Raw genomic sequence first — 25,641 nt, forward strand, 5'->3', positions numbered from 1 at the left:
CATGTTAGTAATTACCAGAGATGTAAAAAAGAATTTAATACTTGCATTTTATTAAATTGCAGATTCTCTCTTTGGAATTGCCTTTGTTTCAGATCCTTTGCATCTGAAGGGAGGCTCTGTAGCATTAACACATTTATATTATTTCAGGAATGAGTAAGAACAATAGGCAAATACAGAAGTTCAGATAATCCTTTTATCTCATTTTGAATTCTGTTATGTCACGTAATTTACAATGAAAGACAGTTCATGCTTATACACTGAACTTCACTGGCTGTGCAGTTGGGAATGTACTGATATAATTTTGGAACTCTATGATTTTGGAAAATAAAAAAAGAAATTAGAATGACTGGAGAAACCAGGCAGTGGAAGAGAGCGTTCATGGGGTTATTCCTTGATGCTCACAGTATAAAAAGTCATGGAACGGGACCATGTTAATGCAGTCATCAGGTTTATCTTTCCCACAGAGATACGATTCTTCTGTTTCCATCAAAAGGCCAGAGCTGTTATCTTTAACACGCACTGACTGAAGGGATGTGTGGAGAAGCCCGTCTCTCTTCTGTAAAGGTTTCCATTCAGAGTTTTTAGTTGGGTTTAGTTCAATGATAATTTGTATATGTTATTGGAAAAGCCTTTCCTTTTTTTTTTTTTTTTTTTTTTAAATTAAAATCTTATTTGTGGGATGGTGTTGATCCTGCTTGTGATACAGGTGATTACATTATACAACACATGACTCACTGTGTTGAGCACTGTAGCACTGCTGCTGTTGCCCAACTGGAATGAACAATTTCCCAATGACATGTAGTAATAATCTGTTTGATGACATAGTTCAGTGAACAATGTTTTGGCAGCAGGTCTGAGTAAAGTACTTACCTTTTCCTCCTTTCTGATGCCTGCTGCTCCCTCAGGTGTGCTGGGGCAGGAGCTGGCCATATCCTTAGGGTCTGGGTAGGCAGGATACCTGGGCCTGTCTACTGATGCTGTGAGCTGTTGGAAGAAGTGGTCCTGTTCCTTGCTTTCCACCAGCTCTGACGCTTCTCTGAACCAAAATCAGCTTTGCTAAACCTGGCAGATAAACCTTTTCCTTCCTTTCTTGGGTCAGCATTCCTAGCGCAGGGAACTGAAACAGCTCCCTCCGCGGTAGATGAGCTACCAGAGCGGTTTTAGCCAGACTGGGAAATCGTTGTGGCTCACTGCAGCTGCACAAAAACTTCTACCCCAGCAGGAGGGAGCTGCATGGGTGGTGAGTGCTCACAGCCCTGTCACCACTATCGGCCTGTGACTGGACACAGTTGGAATGGTCATGTAGGACAGCGAGGTGTGCACAGGCACACACCTGCTGTTATTTCTTTAGAGTGAGCACTGTTCTGGCCCTTTCCGATCAGCTTTAGTATTATTTGGCATTAGTTTGTGGCTTGGTAAAACAAAAAACCTAGTTTCCATTGTCAATCACAGGTACTTAAGAGCTGAGTGACCTGTTACTACTGATCTTTAAAAAGGACATGGGATGTAGCTGTATGTCCTGTGTTGAAGGAGCTAAATAAGCTCCAATGTTGAGTTTTTGCTGCCAGCTAGTAAATACGGTAGAAGTCAGGCAAGTGCAGGACATTCTGGATAATGAGGTAGAATTTATTTGCCATTTGAACAGACTGTTGGAAAAAACCCTATTGTCTCTCCATAGAAAACAGTCTCTGTGTAAAGGGAAAAAAGAAGAATGTTTTCCCCGACATGACAAATTAGGAGCCTACATGTGTGGGTCTTAAAGACGTCTACTCCCAGTGGCTGAAAGCAGGAGACTGGGTATTGCTTTTAGGATAATGTTTAGGCTTATTTGCTTTAGTATGTGTGCTTCTTAGAGTAATATGAATGTCTGACAAGGATTTTTCAGCTAAAGAGGAGATGTGAAAAGAATGAACTGAAGGGTAAAAAAGGCTTCTTTTTTAGGCAGTACTTTGGTCAGAGTACTGCCCTGGGAGCTGAGTTTCAGGACGTTTTGTTTGTTGTTAAGGGACATCCTAAATTAAAAATGTAGCTACCACCACCTAGAATTTTGGGTCTGACTTTTTGAGCACTCCATGTCACTTCAAGAGACATCTTTGGTATAATGAATTTTGAGAGTTTTTTCAGGGGTTTTAGACTTGATTTCAGTAACTTCAACACCTGGATATGAACCAAGCAAAGAAGTGCCAGTAGAAGCAAAAATAAAACAATTTTCATACATCTGCATTGTTTATATGTTTAGGTGGCTGTCAATGCACACATCCCTCCGGATTATCTTCTTAGGATCTGTGAGAGACTTGGACCCCTTTTAGACAAAGAAATCCCACAAAGTGTCCTAGGTGTGCAGACATTGCTAGGTGTCGGGCGCCAGTCTCTACTAAGAGCAGCAAAAGGTAAGATTCTCAATTTATCTGTGACTGGATTTTATTTTAATGGTCAAAACCCTTTTTGTTTTGATTGATATTGTGGTATCTGTGTGTGTTTGCATGAACCCTGGTTTTATCTCCTATGCTTGTCAGCTTTCTTGTTGTAGTCTTGCTAAAATGTAGTTATTGCTGGCCCTGTTACGTATGTGTTTCTTTGGTTGAAAATGCCATCTTAAGCAGCTCTCGCCTACAGTTGCCTGGTCTTGTTGCTTGCTTACTCTACCTCCCCTCCCCAGCATATTGGACTGGTGTTTGTGTAAATGACGTGATGAACTAGATTAGAGATTTGATCTGTCTGGAGAATAGCCATTTTTTTTGTATACTTATGCCTGTGTCTAAAATAACCCAACAGTCTATATATTTTGCTGGGCTATTTTTCAGACTGATTTGTTCCATTTGTTCCATTATTTCATTCCCTGGCTGTGCAGACAGGTGTGTCAGCTTGAAGGGCAGGGTGGCATTTGGGGCAGCATTTAGAGAGTGGGAGAAGGTGAGACTGATTCTTCGGTGGTAATTCCTGCTTGTCCTTGTTTAAAGTAATTTGAATGAAAGCCCTCATTCCTTTCATGAATAGAGCACCAGTCCTGTTGCTTTTGAAAAACTGCTCTGCTTGAGATAATGATCCTGAGAGCACAGTTCTGAGTTATAACTAAACAGATCTGAGAGCCATCTGCTATTGAAAAGAGTGATTCCTTCGTTCTCTCCTCGCTCCATGCCCCTGTCACTTCCCTGTAGGAGCCAGAACTTACTTGATCCTGTGATGTGCTGATTCAGAGAGCTAAAATGTTGCAAAATTTGTTGTTGCTGCTGTAGTGAATTAAATTAGCTCATGGAAGGATCAGAGTGCTGGACGTGACACAGGCAGCAGGAGCATCACTCTGGGAGAGAAGGAGGGATGGGCGAGCAGGACCTTCCTGTTTCACCGGCAGCTAAGCATTTAATTTACTGCATCCTGTGAAGTCACACTGTGATGCTAACAAGAACTGTAGCATTATGCTACACCTGGAGGGGTGTGCTGTTTGCAAACAGATTTCCTTACCTAAAGTTTTGGGACCGAGTCTTGTTAATTTCAGGTTTGCAGGGAGGCCTGCAGAGAAAGTTCCTTCATTTCACATTGTTTCCATCTTACAAGAAAACAACAACAAAATGTAAAGAGAAAATAAACATTTTTGTGCAGGGAGAGGAAGTTTCTTAGGTGAATGAATTAAGGCGCAGACGCTAGATGAATCACTGAAAGAGGAAGCGATTAATTTTTTTATCCAAATTTTTTGCAAAGAGATTTCTACTAGAAATATTTTTGCAAAGAGATTTCTACTAGATTTATGGTGGGTTTTTTTTCCTCTTCAGAAAAAGCTGCAGTGACATTGCAGCATTTGGTGTGTAAACCACACTCGCTAGTATGAAACAGCATAGTTTTTTCAAAGTTGACATACATGCATTTCCACTCCCCTTAGTTGTGTATCAGTGTGAAGTTTCCATTTACTGTTAGTATTTATAGCTATTTTGATCTATTTTAGAAAGTGTGAGTGCAGTTTTTAATGTGTGTCATTGTAATACTCTGTGGTACAGTTTGAGTTTTAATCAGAAGGTGCTCTCGGGAGTCTCTGAGTCATATAAGCTTGTGCATTTCATATTCAGAGATCTAAATGGTGATACACAGATCCACCAATCTGTGGCACTGTCCTGTTTCAGTACTTACTCGCTGTGGAAGCTCATTTCTCTCCTTCCAGATGGCCAGAAATGGAAGAAGTCCAGGTTTAATTTCTGAGGCGCTCTGAACAGTCTCAGAAAAATCACTATTGTTCTAGAGAGAAGGCTCTCTGAGGCCAGTTGGCAGCAGATAGCTGGAGAGTCTTTAAAGAAAACAGTCTTCATTTTAGAAACAATGGGTTTTTTGGGGGGTGGGGTGCAGAGGACAATCTGAAAGGAGGGCATATTGCCACCAATTGCAGGAAAACAGATTTATTGGGGGGGGAAAAAGTAACTTCTCCCCCTTTCAGGGAGAAAATGTGTGCATGTATGTGTATTCTCAAATGTACAGTTCATAAGCAGAGGTTCTGTATGTGTTGGGATTGCAGAAAGACTAGAAACACATGGAAGTTCAGTCCTGCCTTATACAAAGTGCACGTACCTTTTTCATTCTCTTTTTCTTTCCGTCAATTTAGACTCCCTCCTCACCAAAATGAAGCAAAAATAAGCTGAAACCTTTACATTCATATTGCTTAGGAAATATAAATCAGAGTAGCAATCTTCAAGTTTTAGTTTTTTAACAAACTAAAAAGACAAATCTTATTTTGGGGTGCTGGGAGTGGTGCTTGATGCTCTTGATACTAAGAAGAATAGGTCAGTTATGACCTGGTTTGGCTGATTGTTTCACTAATCCACTGTTAATCTTGCCGGTACAGACTTCAGACATACGCTATGGAAAGGATCTGCGTTTGCAGCTCTTCACAGAGGCCGGCCTCCCGAACTACCTGTAAATTATGGGAAACCACCAAACGTGGGTGAGTTCTGAAACATGCATAAGGTGTTTTTTTATTCTCTGTGCTTTTATTACTGCTCCAGCTGAAAGTTACTCTTACTGACTGAAACACTACCATGGGTTTGCATTAATGGCTTTTTTGACATTTCAGCATGAATTAGTCTAAAAAAGGTTTCTCACTGACAATAGAATAACCCTTTTAGTATTATTCAGGCTTGGATCTCCCATAATGTGCATACACGTGTTAAAACATTGTGGCCACATTGAAAAGCTTTGCATGTCAACCTCCTGTTTGGTGTGCAACACACTGGACTATTTTTTTTATGCTATACCTACATAATCTATACATGTGCTTATAAAATTGAATTGGCATGGTCACAGGAGCGTGTAGACAATCTTTTCGTTCAGGAATCTTAGCCAGAACAAAGTGCCTGGCTCTCAGGGAACTTTTTGGACTCAAGAATTCATTTTAGTTCAATTATAACAAAAACCAGACTGCTTGCAACATTCCTCTCCAAAAAGGAAATAATCACCAAACCAACATTTGTGTTACTTCAGTTTCAGTTGTCCACACAGTTGGATAAAGGACTTGTATAAAACTCTGATATATGCAGGCATTCAACTTATGTATCATCACAGAGCTACTCTGTTCTGCTTAAACTGAAAAGTATTTTCCTTGTATGGTTTGAACTTTAACTTTTTATAGCAAACAAAATTTATTCTTGCAGGCATAAATACAAGTCCAGTTGGTCATTACTTGTTTCTCATGAGGGTATTTTATCTGTATTTACCGTGTTAGTGTTTGTGCAAATGTACAAACTTTTCCTGGTTTGTTAGGGAATCCATTCACCTATGTTTCTCCCATCCCTTTGGATAAGTTGGGATGGTGATGGCAGTCTTCTGTTTCTACCACGTCTGTTCCTCTGTTTGTGCTTCCGCGCACTCTCATTACTAAAAATTAATTATTGTCAGACACGAAAGTGACAAAGCCTGGGCTGCTTGTGGTTGAAATTGATAGCACGCTTTGCATAAGGTCTGTGGTGGTGTGGCAGCAGTGTGATGGAATAGCAAAATTAATTATAGGACTTCGGTGTAACAAAAAAAATGGCTATTTGCCTGGAACTAGTGCATAGGGAACTAGTGCATTAGTACTTTTCCTGCTTTTGTCAGATAATTTATGAGTCATGCTGTGGACATTAAAAAAAAGAAAACTATTTCCATATATTGGTATGGTTACTTTGGTGCATATCTATGAATTTATTCTTTTAGTCTGGTTCTGCAGTTGATTGTTAGCATTTGGGCAGATGGATTGCTAATAGTCTAGATTATAGATTTATTGCACACACTCGACTTTAGTTGCCTTTCTATAAGGACTGCTGAATCAATTCTTTCATAAGAGGAGAATCAGAACATGTTTTTGAACTATACGTATTAATGAATCATACTAGCAGATTGGACTTCAGCATTTGTCATGCTTTCATGACAAAGGTCTGCACTGCTTCCTTGGTGACTATTTAGTGACTTAGAGAACAGAATGATTTATGGGTTTTGATGCTTTCCTATGAATTGTTTTTTTAAAAATGCAAAGGTGTTATATGGAAAATGGTCTTTTATAGCCAGGAATTAATTTTTGTAAGTATTGGTTCCTGGAAGAATACAGTCCTCCTTGGTGTATATACATAAACTACTAGTAAGAAAGGAAAATATGTATAAAGATGAAAAATAGAAATTGACTATACTTAAGCTATATCAGAGGCAGGAGTTTGGTTTTGGGATTCCCCATTGTTGATGCTGAAGTGGAAGTCACAAAATTCTTCTGTGTATTATTTGTGCAAAATAGGTGATATTTTCTGGTGAGTAGTGACAGCTGCAGATGCAACATGTGTGTGTTTGTTTTAAAATACAGGACGAAGAAGTATGCCCGACCTCTTTAATATTATGGTGTAATTGTGTATTCCTGTACTGTGCTGGCTTAGTCAGATTTGAGTTTTCTGGAATTACTTGCCAAAGTAGTTGGGCTGAAGTAATAGACACCCATAATAATGTGAGTACATGAGTGAGATGAAATGATTGTGCAATTGCCTGCACAAACTGGTAAATAAGGTATAGAACTAGCAGCTGAAAGTATTCTTATATGGTTTCCCTTCCACTGAGAAAGGTGTAAGCTTGCCACCATAAGTGTGCTTTTCTGCTGCGAGAACGGAATCGCCTGTGTTTGGCCTCCCAGTTTGAAGAGTCGGTAGCTGTTGTGGTTTGCCTTTCCATCTGGTTGGGGTTGGGATCAGACCTTGTGATCTGTGCTCCAGAATAAAAGGTCATGCACAGGGGAACTGGAACAAGAAATTAGTATTACCTTTTCCCAGTCTGTTTGTCCAGAGCTGGGAATCTTCTGGGTGCGGAGTCTCTGAGAAAGCACTGACCTGTGGAAGTCGCTCTCGGGAACGTGTTGTTTGTGCTTGTTGAGTCTTGGAGGTCTGTGGTAATCTGCTGGGGGAGGAGAGGAGGGGAAAATGCTGTCATAGCTTTCTGCTGCTGACAGGATAGCGAGGTGAATCTAGTGAGGATGGTCCTTTAGGCCATTTCTTTGCAGGTTTTGCAGCAGTGTTACGTTTAGGACTTCATTTGTGCTCTTCCAGTCAGAAAAATGAAAGATTGGTCATACAGTACCTGAGCAATGGGAGTTACTTGCATATGATAAACCTGCTTTTGAATGCTACTTTGATTTTGTCAGGGCTTTTTTTTTTTTTTTTTTTTTTTTTTTCAGGCAACACAAAGCAGGTTAGAAAGAAGGTTGTTTTCCCTCTGGAGTTGATTACTAGATCTATTCTAACCTAAGTATGAAAATCTTTATGGGGGTAGCTGTTGTTAGTGAAAATAACACAAAATTTGGAACCAGAAAGTTCGTAGCATAGTCTCAATGACCAAGCAGTTCAGCTGTATGGAAATTTACAGTCAAGGTGATCCAGCTACCTTCGGCCTGCCAAATAGCAGTGCTCTGGATGAGGCCAGAAATCGATGATGTTTCTCTGCTGTAAATGAGTTCCATGAGGTCAGCAGCTATGAAAGCTGGAACACTTTGTTCTTTCAGTGCTTTTACTGGGTTTAGCTGTCTTTGTGGCTACACATCCACTCTCTGAGAAGGTATTTTGCATCTGTGAGCCAACTGTGTTTATTTCCCAGTGTTCTTATGAAATCCAGACTTGTGTATCTTCTGCACACTGCGAGCAGTACCCAATCTTCATGCCTGATCGGGCCCTGCGATGAGGTCACAGCTTACTCACCACATGTCCTAGCCATGTAAAACGTTATGTCCTCATTATGAAGTTACAGTGCTCATTTCAGAGGGTAAAATAGTATGATGTGAAGTCATCACCTTTTTAAAACAACTGTTTGTACCAGTATTCTGTTTTCTACTTTTGTTTGCAAAAGGTGGAGTCAGGCAAGGGTTTGTAGGGAGAAGAATTCAAGCAGTTTGGAAACTGCTGCAGGTAGGTGACTTTGTCCTTGCTGAAATGTTTTAATTCCTTCTGAAGTTGTGAATTAACATTGAAATTTAATGTCTGATGATTGGTTTTTTAGTTTTTTTTTCACCGATGAGTCACTGTTTCAGGGTTTTGGTTTTATCCTTCAGAGGTGAGCTTTCTTGCAAAGGATTTTATGTTTGTGCTGTTATCTCTAGTAGACTGGGTTGTGATTTAAGAATTAGTGTTGTACAGCATATGTGACTCCTCTGCCCCCTGCGACTGTGCCCGTGCTTGTGCTAAGGGCTGTAATTTTCCTGAAGGTATGATCTTCAAGGACCAAGGACTGTCAGAAAGGAACAGAAAAATGCATGCATTTTACAACATCACCCTCAGTTAGTACTACAGGTTGGTGGTTCAGGGAGACACTGGTGGATGTCTGTAAGCCAGGGCTTTCCCCAGCATGGCAGGAGATGGCTGGGAGTGCTCAGGGTTGCTCCCAGCACAGGCTAAGAGAGAGGAAAGCCACCTCTCACAGCAGCATCACGGGCATCCCTGTGCCTAGGTAGCAGTCACTTCAGCAGCTAGAAGTGAGGAACTTCATCTGAGAAGACGGCCCTTCTGTTTGTGGACAAAACCAACTTAGTTTTCTTAACAAGAAAACTAGATATGCTGCTCACTTCGTGTGAAACATCAGTGCAATTCTGAAAGTTTTTCCTGCCAGGGAATAGTGAGGGGGTAGGCTTGGCAGCTATTATGCCCAGTATGGCATGAAGCTAATTAGATAGGTTGCGCAAAGTTTTTAGGGCTACTGTGTTGCTAATCCTCTGTGTGGGAATCAGTTGTGGGGGTTTTTTTTGGGGGGTGGGTGGGTTTGTTTTTAATGCTTTTAGGCCTTATGAGTACAGTAACTTCATTGTACTGAAGAAAGCAAACTTCATGAGGATTTTTGTCATGTGTGGGTAATTCCCTATTTAGATACTGTGTATTAATCTTCTACAAAAAAATATGAGAACTGGAATTTGGGATGATTTTTTTTGTTTTGTGAGTGTTCTTTACTTTGCAGTTCCTTTGAAGGCAGTGGTAGTTTATAAAGTGTAGGAGGACAAAAATCCCAATCACAGCTTTATGTGTGTGGCATGCGTTTCTGGTATACCCTAAGTATTTTTATAATGAGGATCAGATACATTGGATACTTGCTACATTTTGTTCAAAAATGCTGTTGCTTTGATAAAGATGGTACTCCTTATGGCACAACAGTAGTTCTGTATTTCTCTGAAACTTGTGATTGAAGCATTTCGTAAGCAGTGCTTTTTTATTTTTTAATTATCCATGGAAGATTGAGGAGTATTGTCCCCATTGTGCAAATAGGGAAACAGACACAGAAAAAAGTGAAATTACTTTCACATCCTCTGAAGCTGAACTGATTGCAAGTCTGGGAATCAACCGGAAAAAGTTAGGTGCCAACTGCCAAATGCAAGGCTGTATGAGTTAGGAGCCGGACTATTCGTTATACCTTTTAGTGTTTCCTTCATGTGATTTACAACAAATGGCAGTGGTAAATTTTCAGAAGGATTGCACGGGAACACTGTAGTACACAGAAGGTATTGTGCTTATTGGGAATATTTTGAAATGTTAGTGTATCTTTTTGATTCACACAGGTCTCTGTGTGGTTAAAAAAACGTTGGAAGTAATTTGAAATTGTGTAAAGGCAGATACACTGTTACTATGTATTTAAATGGCTTAAGCATTCAAAGAAAGGCACAGTAGAATTACCACATTGCTAAATGACTCCATCTCTGTGTTGGCGTAACAGTGTCCACAGTGTGGGGGAAGGGGAACCTTAATATTTTTAAGAACTTAGCTTTTAAGCTGGCATACTTAAATAGTAAATAAAGTAATGTGTAGGTAAACCTGATAGTACCTTGCTACAGCATTTATCAGTATGGGATCTCTATGCCCTCCTATAAGAGGTGAGGGAAAAGGGCTAAAGATTTAATTTTTACTTTGCTAGGGGAGACAGTTTTATTTAATAGTTCCTTTATAATATCAGGTATCAATTGAATAGTAGATAGATAGTAAATAAATCTGGGTTAGTGTGTTTTGCTTTTTTAGTACAGCTGAATATGTGTTTTTACATGAAAAACAAATATTGACTGAAGGTGAGGTCACACTGGGAGCCTGATGACTTTTGCAAGCATCTACACCTTTTGTGCAAGTTTGGTTTGGTTTTTTTCCTGTCTTATGTAGTGTTTCAGTTGCATTGAGTGATGAAAACTAGTCCAAATTTCAGAGCATAAAACTGAGAAATGAAAGTACTTTCTGTAAATCTGGAAACAATTTATTTTACTTGTCTGTTTATCTCACTGCTTGTGTATAAATACTTCAATCTTACACATTTATAGAAGTGTTATGGGTTAGTAACCCTTTGAAACGATGCTTTTTGACTTTGTAGATTTTTTTTAACATATTCCATAATCTATTTTTGCGTTGATAGGCAATGATATGATGATACAATTAGGAAAATGGGTCAGATTCTTCACTATACTTTTAACCTTAAAAGGCACTAGAGAGCTTCATGCCCCTCCTGTGAAACGCTGCCTACTTCAATGTGCAGTTGATGAGATAAGGGGTTTCTTCAGGGAGCCTCCTATCTCAAGGACTCAACAAAGCCCACCAAGGCAGTGGTGTTAGATCTTTTAAGTGCCATTGAAAACAACTCTTAAAACTTTAAAATCAAAAGTTCAAATGGTATAAATCAGGATAGGTAAAATTCAGTACTCAAAATGATCTCAAATTATGCATCAAATCTAATATTTGAATTAGGATCTTTCTGTATTCTACAGCTATAATGTTCTTCATTTTGTGGTGGGTCCCAGCGAAGGCACATACATGCCTGCTCTGCTTTCCTAGTAGTGGAAAGATTTGTATTTATCAACAGTGAAACTGCTAACTGCTTTTTTTACGTGATGTTTCTGTGCATTTAGATTTCAGGCTGTTCTTGTAGAGGACTACTGGATACAGCAATATGAAATACTTTGTTGCAGTTTTTTCTGGTGTCTGCTATTCTTTTGACTGGGGCTTTTTCCACCATTGCCACGTATTTCTTATTCATCAATTACATTGCCACAGAAATGCAATGATGTTGCTGCTGTTGCTTATAATGAGGGAGGTTTTGTGATGAACATGTGGAAGACCGTTGACCCTCACATCTGATCTGGAACCCATTCCTAAGAAAGATTTTTATCACAGAGAAAGCTTTTTAAATTATTATCCTCTAAAAATAAATTGGTTGTAATTTATATCAGTAGCATATAATTTCCTTAAAGCAAGTTTTCTAAATCAATATAGAATAAATGTATCTGTTGCCTGTTCATGAATTGGTCATAGGAATAAATTCCAGTTGTGGTGGGGACTTTTAATTTTGCTTTAATTCTTGTTAAGAAAGCAGGTGTGGTATGTAGTGTGGTAGGTATTGAAAGGCTTCATCAGGAGTGGACTTACTTTTTACAAGACTGTACAGAATGTTCTCATAAGGTGGAAGAAGTTCAGATTTATGGGTTATAATAGTAAAGTTGTTAACAAACATTATATTTGATTTAATATTTACTTACAGTTCTGGACAAAATTCATGTCTGTCTACTTTTTGTTTTGTTTTTCTTTTCCAGTAAATATAATTTCAGCCAGGCAATTAACAGGATGTGGACGTTTCAGCCACTTATTCCCAACATCCACCTACCAACACATGAAGATGCATAAAAGGATTTTGGGGCATCTGTCATCTGTTTATTGTATAGCCTTTGATCGCAGTGGAAGAAGAATTTTTACAGTAAGTTTAAAAGTTGTACTTTTCTTGGAAAATTGCTTTGCTTGGTTTGATTTCTTTATTTTTTGAGTCCCTCAACAGCCTCTTAGTTACTGGTTGAGATGCAGATACGGCTTCCAGAAAAAGAACGGAAGAACAATCTTGAAATGTATGGAAACCCAATCTCTTTCTATGCAAATTTTCACTTTTCACTTGACTTGGTATTTTAAAATCACTCACAGCTCCGGTAGGCTGGAACTTAGCCAGCTATTTGCTTCCCCATGTAGAACCTTATAGCAGAGTTGTTCCGGTCCAGAGCTTGCAACTCTCACTTGAAACACGCGCTCGTTTTTCTTTGTTTATCATCTTTCTTACTGAATGGCACCTGCAGTATTCTGGGATTTGGAATTAATTTGCATGCTGTTTGCTGGGATAAATCTTAATGCTTTTTCAAAAACTACATTTTACCTTTGGGTAACCTTGGAAATGCTGGCAATCCTTTCCTTACATTTCAGTAAAAATTTGATGATAATAGAAGACCTCAATTACTTCATTTGCAATTTACTTCTCTACCAAATTCACTTTCTAGAATCTGTAGTATGCCAGTGAATATATGAATATTATTTGAAGTTTTTCTCCAGAATATATTAACATACATTTCTGTGATACTGCCCTTGCTTTTTGTTGTGCATATTTAAAAAATAACGTTTTTTTCAAAATAACGATGCATCTTTTAACTGTTCATGTTAATCCCTGTCTTGTCTTACCTTTGCCCTTGTCTCTTATCAATGACGTTCAAGAACAGATTACCTGGCTGGTAATCTTGGTAACTTCTCCACTCATTATAAATTGGTCAAATAAAGATGCTAAGATAATTACTCTGGGTCATAGTGAGAGCCTTTCTGTTCTTGTTTACACCATAAAGAATTTTTTCTCATGCGTAGTTACATGAAGAACTCAAAGTGATTTGTATTCAAATTTAGCTGCAGTCAATAAAATGTAATTTTAAGTCAAATGATGTTGCAATTGCAGTTAGTTTAATTGTGTTATGTTTCTGAATATATAGTGGCAATTCTTGCCACTAGTATTAGTATTCTCTTTAGTATCTGAATAGTGGAAAGGTCTGTGAACTGTGTAAAAATTCTTGGCAATATTGGGATTGAATATGAAATTCTGTAGCTGCTACTATAGGTAAAAGTATTTCACTGTGATCTGCGTTGGATATGCTTTTGAGTTGTGTCCTGTCCTGAACTGAAATCTCACTAACATAGTATTTGGGTTGCATGATGTTGCACAGTTTGCCTGTTTGAGTGGTCCAACTTTCTTCTGTTAACAGAAATGGAACCTCGTGGTACAGCTGCCTTGCAGCTCCAGGAGCACAGCAGGGGCTCTGGGGCCCCTCAGATGCTTAAGTGCTCTTTTTCCTTAGAGCTTAAGACTTACGATCACTTTGATTTTACTGCTGGCTTGATCTGGCTCACACAGATGAATATATCTTTTGGTAGTATGTAATGAAACATTTTATGTTCTTAAATTTACCTTAATTATTACTGAACTGTACTGAGAGGAGTTTCATTAGCAGTGGTAATCGTATCTTGGTATGAAACATAAGACAGTGGTTTCTGTTTTATAAACTTATAAATCCTTGACCCCACAAGATGATCCCCAAACTCTGATAGCTGTGCCTGTCTGGAATCCCAGTGAAGTTGTTCTGGCAGATTCATGGCACAACAGTGTTTTAGATACCTGTTCATCTACAGTGTGCCTGTGTATTATGTACACACAATGCATGTTTATTATTTTACATAATCTTTGGAAATTTTTGTGCGGTATTAGGGGTCAGATGACTGTTTGGTCAAAATCTGGGCTACAGATGATGGGCGCCTGCTCTCAACGTTGCGAGGACACTCGGCTGAAATTTCTGACATGGCTGTTAACTACGAGAACACGCTGCTTGCTGCAGGCAGTTGTGATAAAGTAGTCCGAGTGTGGTGTCTTCGAACCTGTGCCCCAGTTGCAGTGCTGCAGGGCCATTCAGCTTCCATTACTTCCATACAGGTAAGGAATGAATTGTTTTTTTCCTAAACCCTTGAATTGATATGTTAGTAAGAGGTGTGGATTAGCAATCAGGGATAAAGCTTCTTTTCATCTCTGTTTGGCAGCATAGATTTGCCCTAACTCAAGAGTGTTGTTTCCAGGCAAACTCACTCCTGTGCAGTGGCCAACTACGGCCTGCAGGGATGATCCTGCTTCTTCTGTCTGCCTCTAGCTATGTGATCTTATTGCTGCTTCCTTTGACCCAGCAGATGCAGGGTCGCTGAGAGCACCAGATCAGCTAGCTGAGCCAGGGAGACATGGTGGCATCTTTGGTGGTAGTCCTTGCACAGCAACTGGTCCAGCAGTTGTGTGTTCATAGAGAACAATTATTTTTCAGAAGAATACTGTCAGCTAAAAATCCTGATGCCACATTTCTTACTTGCTCGTTATCTTAGCCTGTGCTGTAAGGAGCTGTTCTGGATATTGTAGCGTATGTAGATGCTGCAGCAGCCACTGTGCAGCACAGATCAGGGTTTGCAGAGAATCTGTGCTTGTGCCCGTGCAGTTTCAGTTGTGTGGCAAGTGCCCAGTGAACAATAGCAGAGGAGGGAAAAAAAAGCCGCAGCTTCCAGCACTCAGTTCTCTTGTGGTGGCACAGTCAATAATGGCTAGTAATTTGCAGTTTATTTGCTTTAAAAAACCTTGCAACTGCTAGGCAGAAATCTCCAACAAAAAAAAAATTACAGGATAAAAAAGACAGTCCCTGCAATTTGGCAGGGTTTGCACACATTGGGGAGAATGAGTGGGGATGTTTGGCTCAGAATCCCTCTCTTCTGGAGCCTTGCTGCCTTTGCTGCATCACTGTCTTCTCCATCATGCCAATAGGCCTGGGGAGTCTCATTTCTCCCCCTCTTGCCTACGCTTCCAATTTTGTCTGATTTCAACCGTCTTGCAAGCTACTTACTTCAAGGTGATTGTTTTGGAACCATATTTGACATCCTGGTTTTGTGTTTTGTATATTATTTGATTGCATATATATACGTTCCTCCCAAGCTTTTTGTAAAACTCTAGTAATTTAGAAAATAATCAGTCATGGCTTTTTGAGGAAACTGTGCTTTATTCCTTTATCAAATTACCAGCTAGCAGAGGATTAAAGGTATTGCTGCAGTTATGAAATTAAAGTGAGAGACTTTAGAATGAAAATCTTTCCTACTCCTTAAGAGAGGCAGAGGAGAGGTTCATGAAGAGGGAGGGAGCGGGGCTCCTACGGTGCTCCTGTGCTTCGTTTGGCTTGGATGCAGGAACCGTTTTTGTCTTTGTTACCATGTTTGATCCATTTCTGTCCTAGGAAGAAGTATTTCCTTGTCGTGTTGCCCCATTAAAAGTGTCTAGGCTTGTTTCATTTCTCCAATTTATCGACTTTTGTGTGGTAGAGACAAAGACTTGCTAGTCATAATGTAGGTGTTTTCATTTTCTCAGCTTTATTTTTATGGAAGTTCAGATTTTCTACTTACCCCTGATAATGCTCTCTGTACTTCCTGGGGAGAAAGCTAATATGTTTGTGAAAAAGATTCTTGCCAATGTCCATTTACAGGTTTCCAGCATGTAAGGGGAGAAATTAGCTGGTTTAACTGTTACAACTTTATTTTTAGTTCTCTCCAGCAAGGAAAGGAACAACACGATACCTCACTTCTACTGGTGCTGACGGAACAATCTGTTTCTGGCAGTGGCACGCTAACACCATGAAATTTAAGTAAGCCTGTTTAGATAATTATAATTATCTTAAATAAAGGATGAATTTATTTTGAGTTTTAGCATGCAGAGGAATGTTGAGATAATTAAATAAGGGCGTGTTCGTTCTCAACAAACGAGTTTCTTGGAAAACGTTCTTCCGTAGCTGTGCTGGTGGGTCACTGTGCACAAGTGCCATAGCAGTGTGTGGGGCAGGGAGCGCTTTCTTGTGTGCTGGGGAGTCTGTGGCATTGCAGCCCAGAGCGGGGGCAGAGATCAGGGCTATTCTTTCTGTGTTTTGTGCTTGGCAAGCCAGTGCTGTGGAAGAACTTTCAGCTTTTATGTTTAGGACTAAATCCTTGTCCAAAATGTACAGGCAGAAGAAATTATTTGCTTGTAATCGGAAGACGACACATATGTAGATGACATCAAACCCATACTTAATAGGGAGTAAATGCTATGAGACTAATGGTTTGCCAGGTTCTGTTTTAAATAGATTGGAATTGGTGAGTATCATGCTAAATAAGTTATATAGTCTCTTCAATTTAGAAAACGATGGTTTTCTTACTAAACTAAGGAAGAAAATCATTGAAATGAAAAATGATTTCTAGCAAACTTAGGTAAGAATTAGAAGAGATTTAGGATGGGCATAGTCACCTTAACCTGCTGAGCTGTATATTCTTGTTGAATGGCATCAGAATAAAGTAATGAAAAGTAAAAATGTTGTGTTGTTGCATATAGGGATCGACCCGTAAAATTTGCAGAGAGGTCCAGGCCAGGTGTTCAGATATCTTGTTCATCTTTCAGTTCCGGTACGTATGCATTGTAAGTTGGCTGAGAGTAATTTATGAACTGAATTCCTTTGGTGAGAGGACTGTTACTTCTTTTTAAATACAAATGGTATTAAATCCTTTTTCAGTTTAATTATAACACTGTCAAATTGTGATTGTTTAAAATTTTACATGCTAAACATCTGCCTCAAACTGCTTTTTCTCTTTTTTTTTTTCTATAATTTAAGCTAAAATGCCTTGACCATTTCCAAGAAAGACTGTGCTTTCAGTCTATTGTTTTGCACACCAGAGATTTTTCTTTGTAATATTCTTTTAAGGTTTTACCTTGTAAGGTTTTTGAGTGAAAAGTTCACGAAATCTGGCAGACAGGTGGCCTCTGTTCAAAGGTTATACTTTTGCTAATCTTGCAAATTTGGCTAAGCTCCAGGAGCATCAGTTCAGTGTGTTTGAAAATATCAGCTTAATAGACATCTTTTGCTGCAGCTTGGAATTCTCAAAAATAGCAATTTTCACAAACAAAATTATGTTATTTCTCATTAATTTTTGCTGTCTGCAATTGAGAGCTGTTCTAGAGCTGTGTGAGCTTTGCCTGCGTTCCTTTTTTAAACCCAGAAATCCTGAATGACTAGAACCATTTACTGCATTTCAGTGCAGTAAACTCCACAATAGTACCCTTTTTGTGCAATATTGTAAACAGAACAAACATTACAAGAAAATAGGTTAATCACTCCCAAGTCAGCAATAATTTCTCTGATATATGTCAAATAGATATTGAAGATGCACTTAAATATTTTATTTGATGTTTACTGGTGAGAATATGAAACTATTCCCCATTTAATTTTCCACATGGACTGAAGGAGCACACTGTGGTAATTTCTGAGGGAAAGCAGAATAGTTTGTTGGATGGATGTTGTAACTTGCAATATTCTTTTCCTTTGGTCAGAAAGATTTGCAGCTGGAAAATATTGTAGAGCTCATAGTTACGCTAAAGCTGATAAGGTCTGAGAAAATACAGATCAAAGAAGCAGCTGTCAGAGTTAACCTCTTTGTTCAGGATGTATGCTTTGATGACATTGACATTTTCTGTTTAAAACTCTAGTTTGCTGTTTTGACAATAAGGCGGTATTTATATTTGAAGTAATTAAGTTATTCCTTTAGACGGCTTTTCTTCTCACAGAAAACACTGTCTTTCTTAGGTGGCATGTTCATTGCAACAGGTAGTACTGACCACGTGATAAGAATTTATTATTTGGGCTCAGAATCTCCAGAGAAAATGGCTGAGTTAGAATCTCATACGGTAAGAGACAAATCAGAAAGCAAATCTCGTTTTTTCCCCGCTTTACCTTATTTCAGGAACTTGGGTTTTGTACATCCTATTTGATTTGTGTCTGTAGGGTTTAGCTGGCTCTCAACACTGTGGTATTTAAATGCCTGGAAATTTGTGGTATGTTTATTTTTAAATTCCTCTGAGGCAGGAGATGTGTGCAAAATATGTTTTATGTATTTCATTCCCCCACAAAACTGAGGAACTAGGTGATTATTCCATATTCTAGAAGAAAGTCTGTTGTAATGAGGAATTAAAGCAGTTTTCATGCACAATGTAGTTTTTCCTACTAAATTTACTGTTGAGTATTTAACTTCAGTTTGTGACCGCAAATCCACATAACAAGTAAAAACAAAGTAATTCTGGTTTTAGAGCGTGCAGTCAAACTTTGGATCATGACAATTTAATTTAGAGAATAAAGCAAGCTTAAAAGCATCCTTTCTCAAGTAATGCAGATGGGTTCTCATAAAAATTCAAGCTTTTAAAAATATCTCTACGATGACTTTCAGTGTTATTTTTCAAGTTCGTCTTGATAGCTTTTATTAAAACGGATGAATGTCTCAGTTTTAATGAAACCCCTTTAAGAAGCATTGCTAAACCAGCATCAAATCTTTCTTCGTTTCTTAGTTGTTACCAAGAGCAGGTGATGATTGCATTATTTATTATGTGCGTGGTAAACAATATATGAGAAAGGCAAGCTTATAGCAACACTGATAGGGCTGTCACTTGTGAGGAGTTTGGAGCATTCATCTTTGAACCTTAATAGCCCAACTGCCCACCTTAACAATATTTTATGGATCAAGGCTGAGGTCTAAATTGATTCACTGAACTTCAGTGGGAGTCATGGGTCTCGCATTTAAGTCCCAGAGCTCCAAGCCAACAAATCTAACAAGCACTTTGCTCACAAGAGTTAGATGTTTTCTATATTCAGCAGTTCAGGTTTGGAAGAAACTGTAATTCCTTTAATTTTTTACAGTCTGCTTTTCTTAATACTACAGAGTAATGTCAGCCCACCCTTGAAAAAAATCCCAAATTGGACACTTGGTTATCAGGAGCTAGAGACATCAGTGGGAGTAAAGATAGCAAGTGCATGTAGCCAACACAAGTATAGAGCAAATTAAAAAAAAAAAAATCAAAACCATGTCTGAAATGCAACATTTGTTTCTCAACAATTTAAAAGTGGAAATAAAGCCAAGGTCTGAATTTTTTTGGATGAAATATTTTGATGTGCTTTAATGTTAGGTCTAAAAATTGCAAACCTGCTGTGGTTATTTATTTGGTGAAGTTGTTCTTTCTGAATCTTGTTGAGTGCTGTACCTACTAGGCCTTGTGAGCTCCTGGGGTTCCTTATTCTTGCTAATCCTGTGGAGTCTAAAAGGTGCGAAGTTTTCCAGGTAGAGCTTACCCTGGGGTGTGTATGGTCCTGTGGCACTAGGCAGGCGGACTGCACACAGGCTGTTGCAGCTTTTTGCTCCTGAACATTAAGTGTCGGGGAGACTGAGTCAGAAATTGTTTCTGTCTCTGAGATACTTCTGGAGAAGCCAAAAAATATTACCCATCTGAAGTTTTCTCTTTCAGTGTTTACCACAATACATCTGGGGAAATTTAAACTTCAAATATGACTTTTCTTCTTGAATTTGTAAGAATGTGTGTTGCTGGAGATGTATGGGAGGATGTAATTTGCTAAATAGAAGCTCATCATTAAGTTCTTTTTGGATGAGTGTTTCTGTTTACAGAGCACTTACTACTATTTTTTTCCTTCCTTCTATTTAGGACAAAGTGGTGGCAGTCCAGTTCTGTAACAATGGTGACAGGTGAGTGGCTGTCCTGGGATTTTGACATGAGAAATATGATATTTAATTTTCCAAATAACGTGTCAGACAAAATTTGGTGCAGCCAGAAGACTGCACGTGGGCTCCGACTAATCTTAGCCAAATTATTGAAAGTGTCTTGTAGGATGCATGTCATGTCCAGGAGCTTGGGCTTCTTGTCCTCAGCTGCAACAACAAAAACATTCTGTACTATGCTTTTGCTTTGTATGTATTTAAACAGCAAGCTGGAAACCAAATTTTGCATCCTTGTTGTGTAAGAGTGTCTTACTTCACAGGTAGCCTTGTTAAGTACGGAAGGGGTTACTTCTGGAGTAAGAGCATTATAATAAATGTAGTTCTAAGCAGAAGTTAGAACTGTCACACATAGACAGATGGTCAGACAAGCAAGTCTGCAAGGACCTGTGGTCTGATCTTCATTAAAGGATCCTCTCTTGCAAGGCGATTTTACTTGATAAGATGGCAGTAACATCTGAGTATATTAATTGTTTATAATAGGATCAGGGATGTGGTTTCTCAATTACTTTTCTTTTTTAAACTAGAATATAATGTTAAATATGGGGGCGGAAAAAAGCTTGTTGCCTTTATCATTTCAGTCCTGTTAAAGCAAGATGAAAAATAAGCCCATACATCTATTTACTTATCTGTTTGGCTCTTGTTTGAGTTAGTGGCTTCTGGTCATCCTTTTTTCTGGGGCTGCAGGGAGCACAGGGATGGCATGGTGACTGTACCACATGTCTGTTCACCAGTGCTCGCGGCCAAGTTAGAGGCAAAGGAGAGGCCAAGTCACCAATGACAGTAGCGCTTTTGGTAGCTGTTTCATTCAAAGGAGATATATTTCCCTTTTTTCTGTACTGGGTCGCAAATGAAGAGGCCACTATACTACTGTATCAACTGCTTTTGCTCTGTGCTCTTGGTAGTAAGTAGTGTGGGAATGTGACACTGACTTCCAAAGAAGTTTCAAAGAATGCTCTTAGATTGGCATCCAAGCAGTGCTGTCTGCACTGACTGAGAGGATGCACAAACTTGGTGCAGTTGTTCATGAAAAGAAGATAAACGTGAAAGGGGAAACAAGACTTGGTGTTTTCAGAACTGAAATGGAAGGAAATCAAGGAAATAATGGCATCTAAATGACAAGTATGATGCATAATGAGAACAAGGGACTACAGAACTACCTTTTATCTTTGGATTTGTTGTTTGGGGTTTTTTTCCCATTACTCCACTGTGCTCTTATTTATGATCTGTATGAGAATCACCTTGAAGCTGATAGTGTTGTTGATAGATTATGTATATGTTTGGGTTTTTTTGTTAAAATATACTTCTCTTGCGTATGTTATTGGTATCATTTATACCAGCTGGGGAACAGAAAGCAGCCAATGATGAGCATAATTTGAAAACATTTTCCAAATATATGATATTGCTGGTATGATGCTGAAACACAAGGCCATCCACCCTTAACTGTCTGTCTCATTTAATTCCTTGGTGAATGATTTCTTCTGCCAGTCCCTCTCTGGGCATATTGAATAAGCAAGTTGTCTCTTCTGGTGCTCGGAATTCTGAAAAATATAGGAAGAGTGTTTGTTTTCATAAACACACTCAAAATTCTTAAGAGCTCAACTTCTGTGAGGTTCTAGAGTGATAAACATGATATTTTGAATAACAAAGCCCTCATCCCTCATCTTGTATTTTTGTAACTCTGAAATTGCCCCAAAAAATCAACTACTAAAAAGCTGGTTTATTTCCAAGGTGGAATAAGCAAAGAACAGCTCTTCAGTGGGATGCAAAGGTGAAGTTGATCCTCACATCCCAAATTTGGATCCAGTTTACTTAGTAGATAAAATTCCTCTGCTTAATTTGTCTGCATTTGAGATTAAAACTTTCCTTTAGACATGTTCTCCTCATTACACTTGTTTGGCATTTTGCAAGGATTTGGATGTTTTATGTAATACTTCAGTAGTGTCCTACCATGTTTGTGTGGTGTCTCCTTGCAACCCACCATCTTTAGTCTTCACTGAGTCGCTGGTATGTCTGGATAGCTTAACATCACCAAGTGTCATATTAAATAGGCTAATCTTAACATTTCCTGGAGTGAAGACTGTATGAGTCTGTGTTTGTTTATGTGACTAACGATGGGCTATAGTACTTACTTCGATCGGTTTCTGGAACTAAGTGTGTGGGACAGTTACTCTAAACACTCACCACCTACTCCAAACACTTGCTGCCACCTGTCCAGAACCAGTTAGAGAGACACGGTCTTAAGACATTTGGGTCTTCATGATCATTTAATTGGTCAGCTTTATAATTCATAATAATGTACTTATCTCTGACAACATACCTGGCAAATATGCGAATTTCTAGGCTCATATATGAACTTCCAGTTAATTAGTTTAGATTATAGTGGTAACCCTGTGGTCTTAAAATTTACAAAGTCAAGCATTCCACCTGCAGAGCTTTCAGTTTTTAAAACTGTGAAGTCAGGATGCTGTCTCTTACATAAGAATTAAAGCCAGGATGCTCATGATGAAATGTATGAAGGTGCCTATAGGCACGATTTTGTGTCAAACTATTGCAGCACAGCTGTGTTGGAGGGTGGTGTGACAAGCTTTGTTTAGTGATCAACACCTTAATGTAAATGGTTTTATGCCAGCTTTTGCTCATATTCCTTATTTTGCTTGGCAGGAGGTTTAAGGGATGTGTTCAGGCAGGAGCTTTCCAAGGAAAACTGTAGTTTTGCCAGTGGAACTGCACCTGTACTTGGAGATCTTTGTCTTGTAAAATTATGTGGGAATGTACTGGTATAATTGTACTAACAATTCCTTCCAAGCAATGTGAGAGCACAGGTCTCAGTGGGGGTATTAGGTCACATAGTGGCTGAAAATTATACGCTGTAGTGATGCTTTTAATGGAAAAGTGATAGCTTTTTATTGTAGTATAAAGAAGTCAAATAAAAAGAAAATAAGCTTGTCACAAGCATTTTTAAACACTTTTTCAGGATGAAAAAATTCAGATCAGGGGAACTGAAAAGGTGAAACAATCACTTAATAAAATAAAATCAAATAGGCTTGCCTTTTACATGTAATTTTGTATATAAATGAATATACTTGTGAAGGTGTTGGCCATCCTGTGAAAATGTATTACTTGAGGAGCTTTTTTCGGATTTCTCAACAAAAACGATTTCTGTGATGTTGATAGCCAAAGCATTATGATGCAGTTAAATGCATTTGCTGAATGCTTGATTTTTTTAAACACAGAGAAGTTAAAAAATGGAAATACTTGTGTTCAACTTCACAGGCAGGGCTACCTACTTGTGTTCAGTTTGGGTACTTCCCTATCCTGTCTTTACCCTCTCCATAAGTTAATGTATTATAATTTATGCTAGACTCCTGGCATGCAGTTTCTTTTTCTTTGCTGCCACTATGAACTGCTCAAGGGATTTGCTGATGTCATTAAAAAGGGAATGTGCAGCTTGTATGAATTACGACATTGAAGTCATTCCAAGGCCATCTGCTAGCTGTAGCCAAATGTAATTAATGTTGTGGGATATAAACTCTTCTGTACCATACAATATCTGATATGAAAATTGTAACCTCACTGTCTTTTAATTATATTTTCTAGATCAGGGATGCACAAATATAAAGAATAAGTGTTGAAAAAAGATTAAATACATTCTGGCTTCTGTGCTGGTGTGAATGGGTGTGCTCTTGGCTTGCCAGCGTTTTGTAGCTGCCTGTTTCCTGTGGCAGTAGTTCATGGATATTTTATGAGTTGTTAAACACGCCTGTGTGTGGGCATACATAGAGTAAGACAAGCATATATATAAAAGTATACACTTCCAAGTATATATATACACTTGTGTACATGTGCGTGTGTGCATGTTTGTTGCAGAATAACGTAAAAGTAAGTGCTTGTAGCGACCTTTCCCAAAGTGAATGACAGTACTCTGCCAAGCTCCTAAATATTCTTACCGCAGGATTTAGCTTTCCCCCACTGTTCCTGAGGATGGAAAATGCCATAGCAAAGCTACTGAATAGCGAGAAAATAAGGTCCTAAGATGAGCTTGTGGGTATTAGACCAAAAGAGCAGCAGTGACTTACCTTTATTCAGAATTTAATGACTCTCTTTTTTTCTTTTTTTTCCCCATAGCTTAAGATTTGTCAGTGGAAGCAGAGATGGAACAGCAAGAATATGGCACTATCAGCAGCAAGATTGGAAGAGTGTGGTCCTGGATATGGCTACTAAAATGACAGGGTAAAACAAACCGAAATAGAGCATACTTCATAGCCACATTTACATGCAAGCCAAAATCTTCCATCATATTGAAAACAAATTTATTTACTTCCATTTTAATTTCAGTGCATGTTTCTTTTTGTATTCAAAATGCCATGGCTCTATCTATTAAGTTACACAGTTACTTTGCTCCCCTCCCCAAATATTAATACATTGGCAGTTCCCTACTCTAATGGTTGCAGAATATTTAGTATTTTACATACAAAATAAGAATGTCAGAGTTCCTCTCACAGAAAGTGGGTTTAGTAGAACCTCATTGATCATATGTTGATATGCTAATATATGTATCCAGTATGTTTCTCAACATTGAATTTTTCCTTAAGTTTTTGAGTAAGAGGTGAGACACAGTGATTTGATTCTCAGGTTCAGTTAGGGTTTTGAGTTTTTCTTTCTGAGATCTTCAAGTGACTTTTCTAAGTGGCCTTGTAATTGAATATGCACAACAACAAAAAGCAGAAATGGAGAAATCAATTAGGCATTCTGCTTCGCAGAGTTCTTCATATTTCATATGTTTACATTTTTAGTAAGTTAGCTGTCAGAGTGTGATTTGGATTCATTTAGCAGGTTCTTGCTCATTGTAGAGTTTACTCATATTGATGACTGAAAAATGCCTTGTAGGAAAAAACTTAATAGAACTGAGTAGCTTGAAATAAAGAATTGAAGTAGGTGAGGACGATTGCTTAAGGAGAAGAGAAACTTGTCCTCTTTAAGGAAATAAAACTATAAATCTTAGTGGTACTGAATATTTTCTGTATCGTTTTTACCACTGCAGAAGCCATCCTTCATTAGCCGGTAGTCACAGTGATGGCAGCTGTGCTTTCCCTAATTTCTTACTGAATTAGCACTGTTAAATCTTTCTGTATGTAGTTACTGATCTGTTTCTTCTTAAATTAATGATTTCCTTAGAAACAATGTAGCATCTGGGGAAGACAAGGTGACTAAACTGAAGGTTACTATGGTGGCTTGGGATAGATACGATGCTACTGTCATCACTGCAGTCAACAATTTCCTTCTCAAAGTGTGGAACTCATCCACAGGGCAGCTTCTTCATAGCTTATCTGTGAGTAAATCTGTGGCTAATCCCACCCAAATGGTTATAGTTCAGCTCTGAAATTGATTTGAGGCTAAACTGCATCATCACCAGCAATAGGACATGGGGAAACAGAATGAAGCTGTGTCAGGGGAAGTTCAGATTGGACATTAGGAAAAGGTTCTTCACCGAGAGGGTGGTTGGTCACTGGTACAGGCTCCTCAAGGAAGTGGTCACAGCACCAAGCCTGTCAGAATTCAAGGAACACCTGGACAACACTCTTCATCTGATTTAGGTTTAGTTAGTCCTGCGAGGAGCAGGGAGCTGGACTTGATGATCCTGACGGGTCCCTTCCTACTTAAGATATTCTGTGATTCTATGATCATTCTCCTTGACAAGGAGTGCTTTGTCTTGAAGTATGCCACCTGTCTTACACTTATT

At 38.7% G+C, this 25,641-nt stretch overlaps 1 protein-coding gene across 1 annotated transcript in view; it reads left to right on the top strand.

Annotated features, from left to right (window-relative positions):
• BRWD3 (bromodomain and WD repeat domain containing 3) overlaps positions 1–25,641 on the top strand; it is a 61,230-nt gene that overhangs the window by 7,218 nt on the left and 28,371 nt on the right. The window contains exons 5-14 of the mRNA XM_040613932.1: positions 2,240–2,390; positions 4,829–4,927; positions 12,035–12,195; positions 14,008–14,229; positions 15,861–15,961; positions 16,681–16,751; positions 17,927–18,027; positions 19,828–19,868; positions 24,027–24,131; positions 25,077–25,230. Coding sequence (XP_040469866.1) covers positions 2,240–2,390; positions 4,829–4,927; positions 12,035–12,195; positions 14,008–14,229; positions 15,861–15,961; positions 16,681–16,751; positions 17,927–18,027; positions 19,828–19,868; positions 24,027–24,131; positions 25,077–25,230 — 1,206 coding nt within the window. The remainder of the gene's footprint in view (positions 1–2,239; positions 2,391–4,828; positions 4,928–12,034; positions 12,196–14,007; positions 14,230–15,860; positions 15,962–16,680; positions 16,752–17,926; positions 18,028–19,827; positions 19,869–24,026; positions 24,132–25,076; positions 25,231–25,641) is intronic.

The sequence above is a fragment of the Falco naumanni genome, chromosome 14 (assembly GCF_017639655.2).
Source record: "Falco naumanni isolate bFalNau1 chromosome 14, bFalNau1.pat, whole genome shotgun sequence".
Lineage (NCBI taxonomy): Eukaryota > Metazoa > Chordata > Aves > Falconiformes > Falconidae > Falco > Falco naumanni.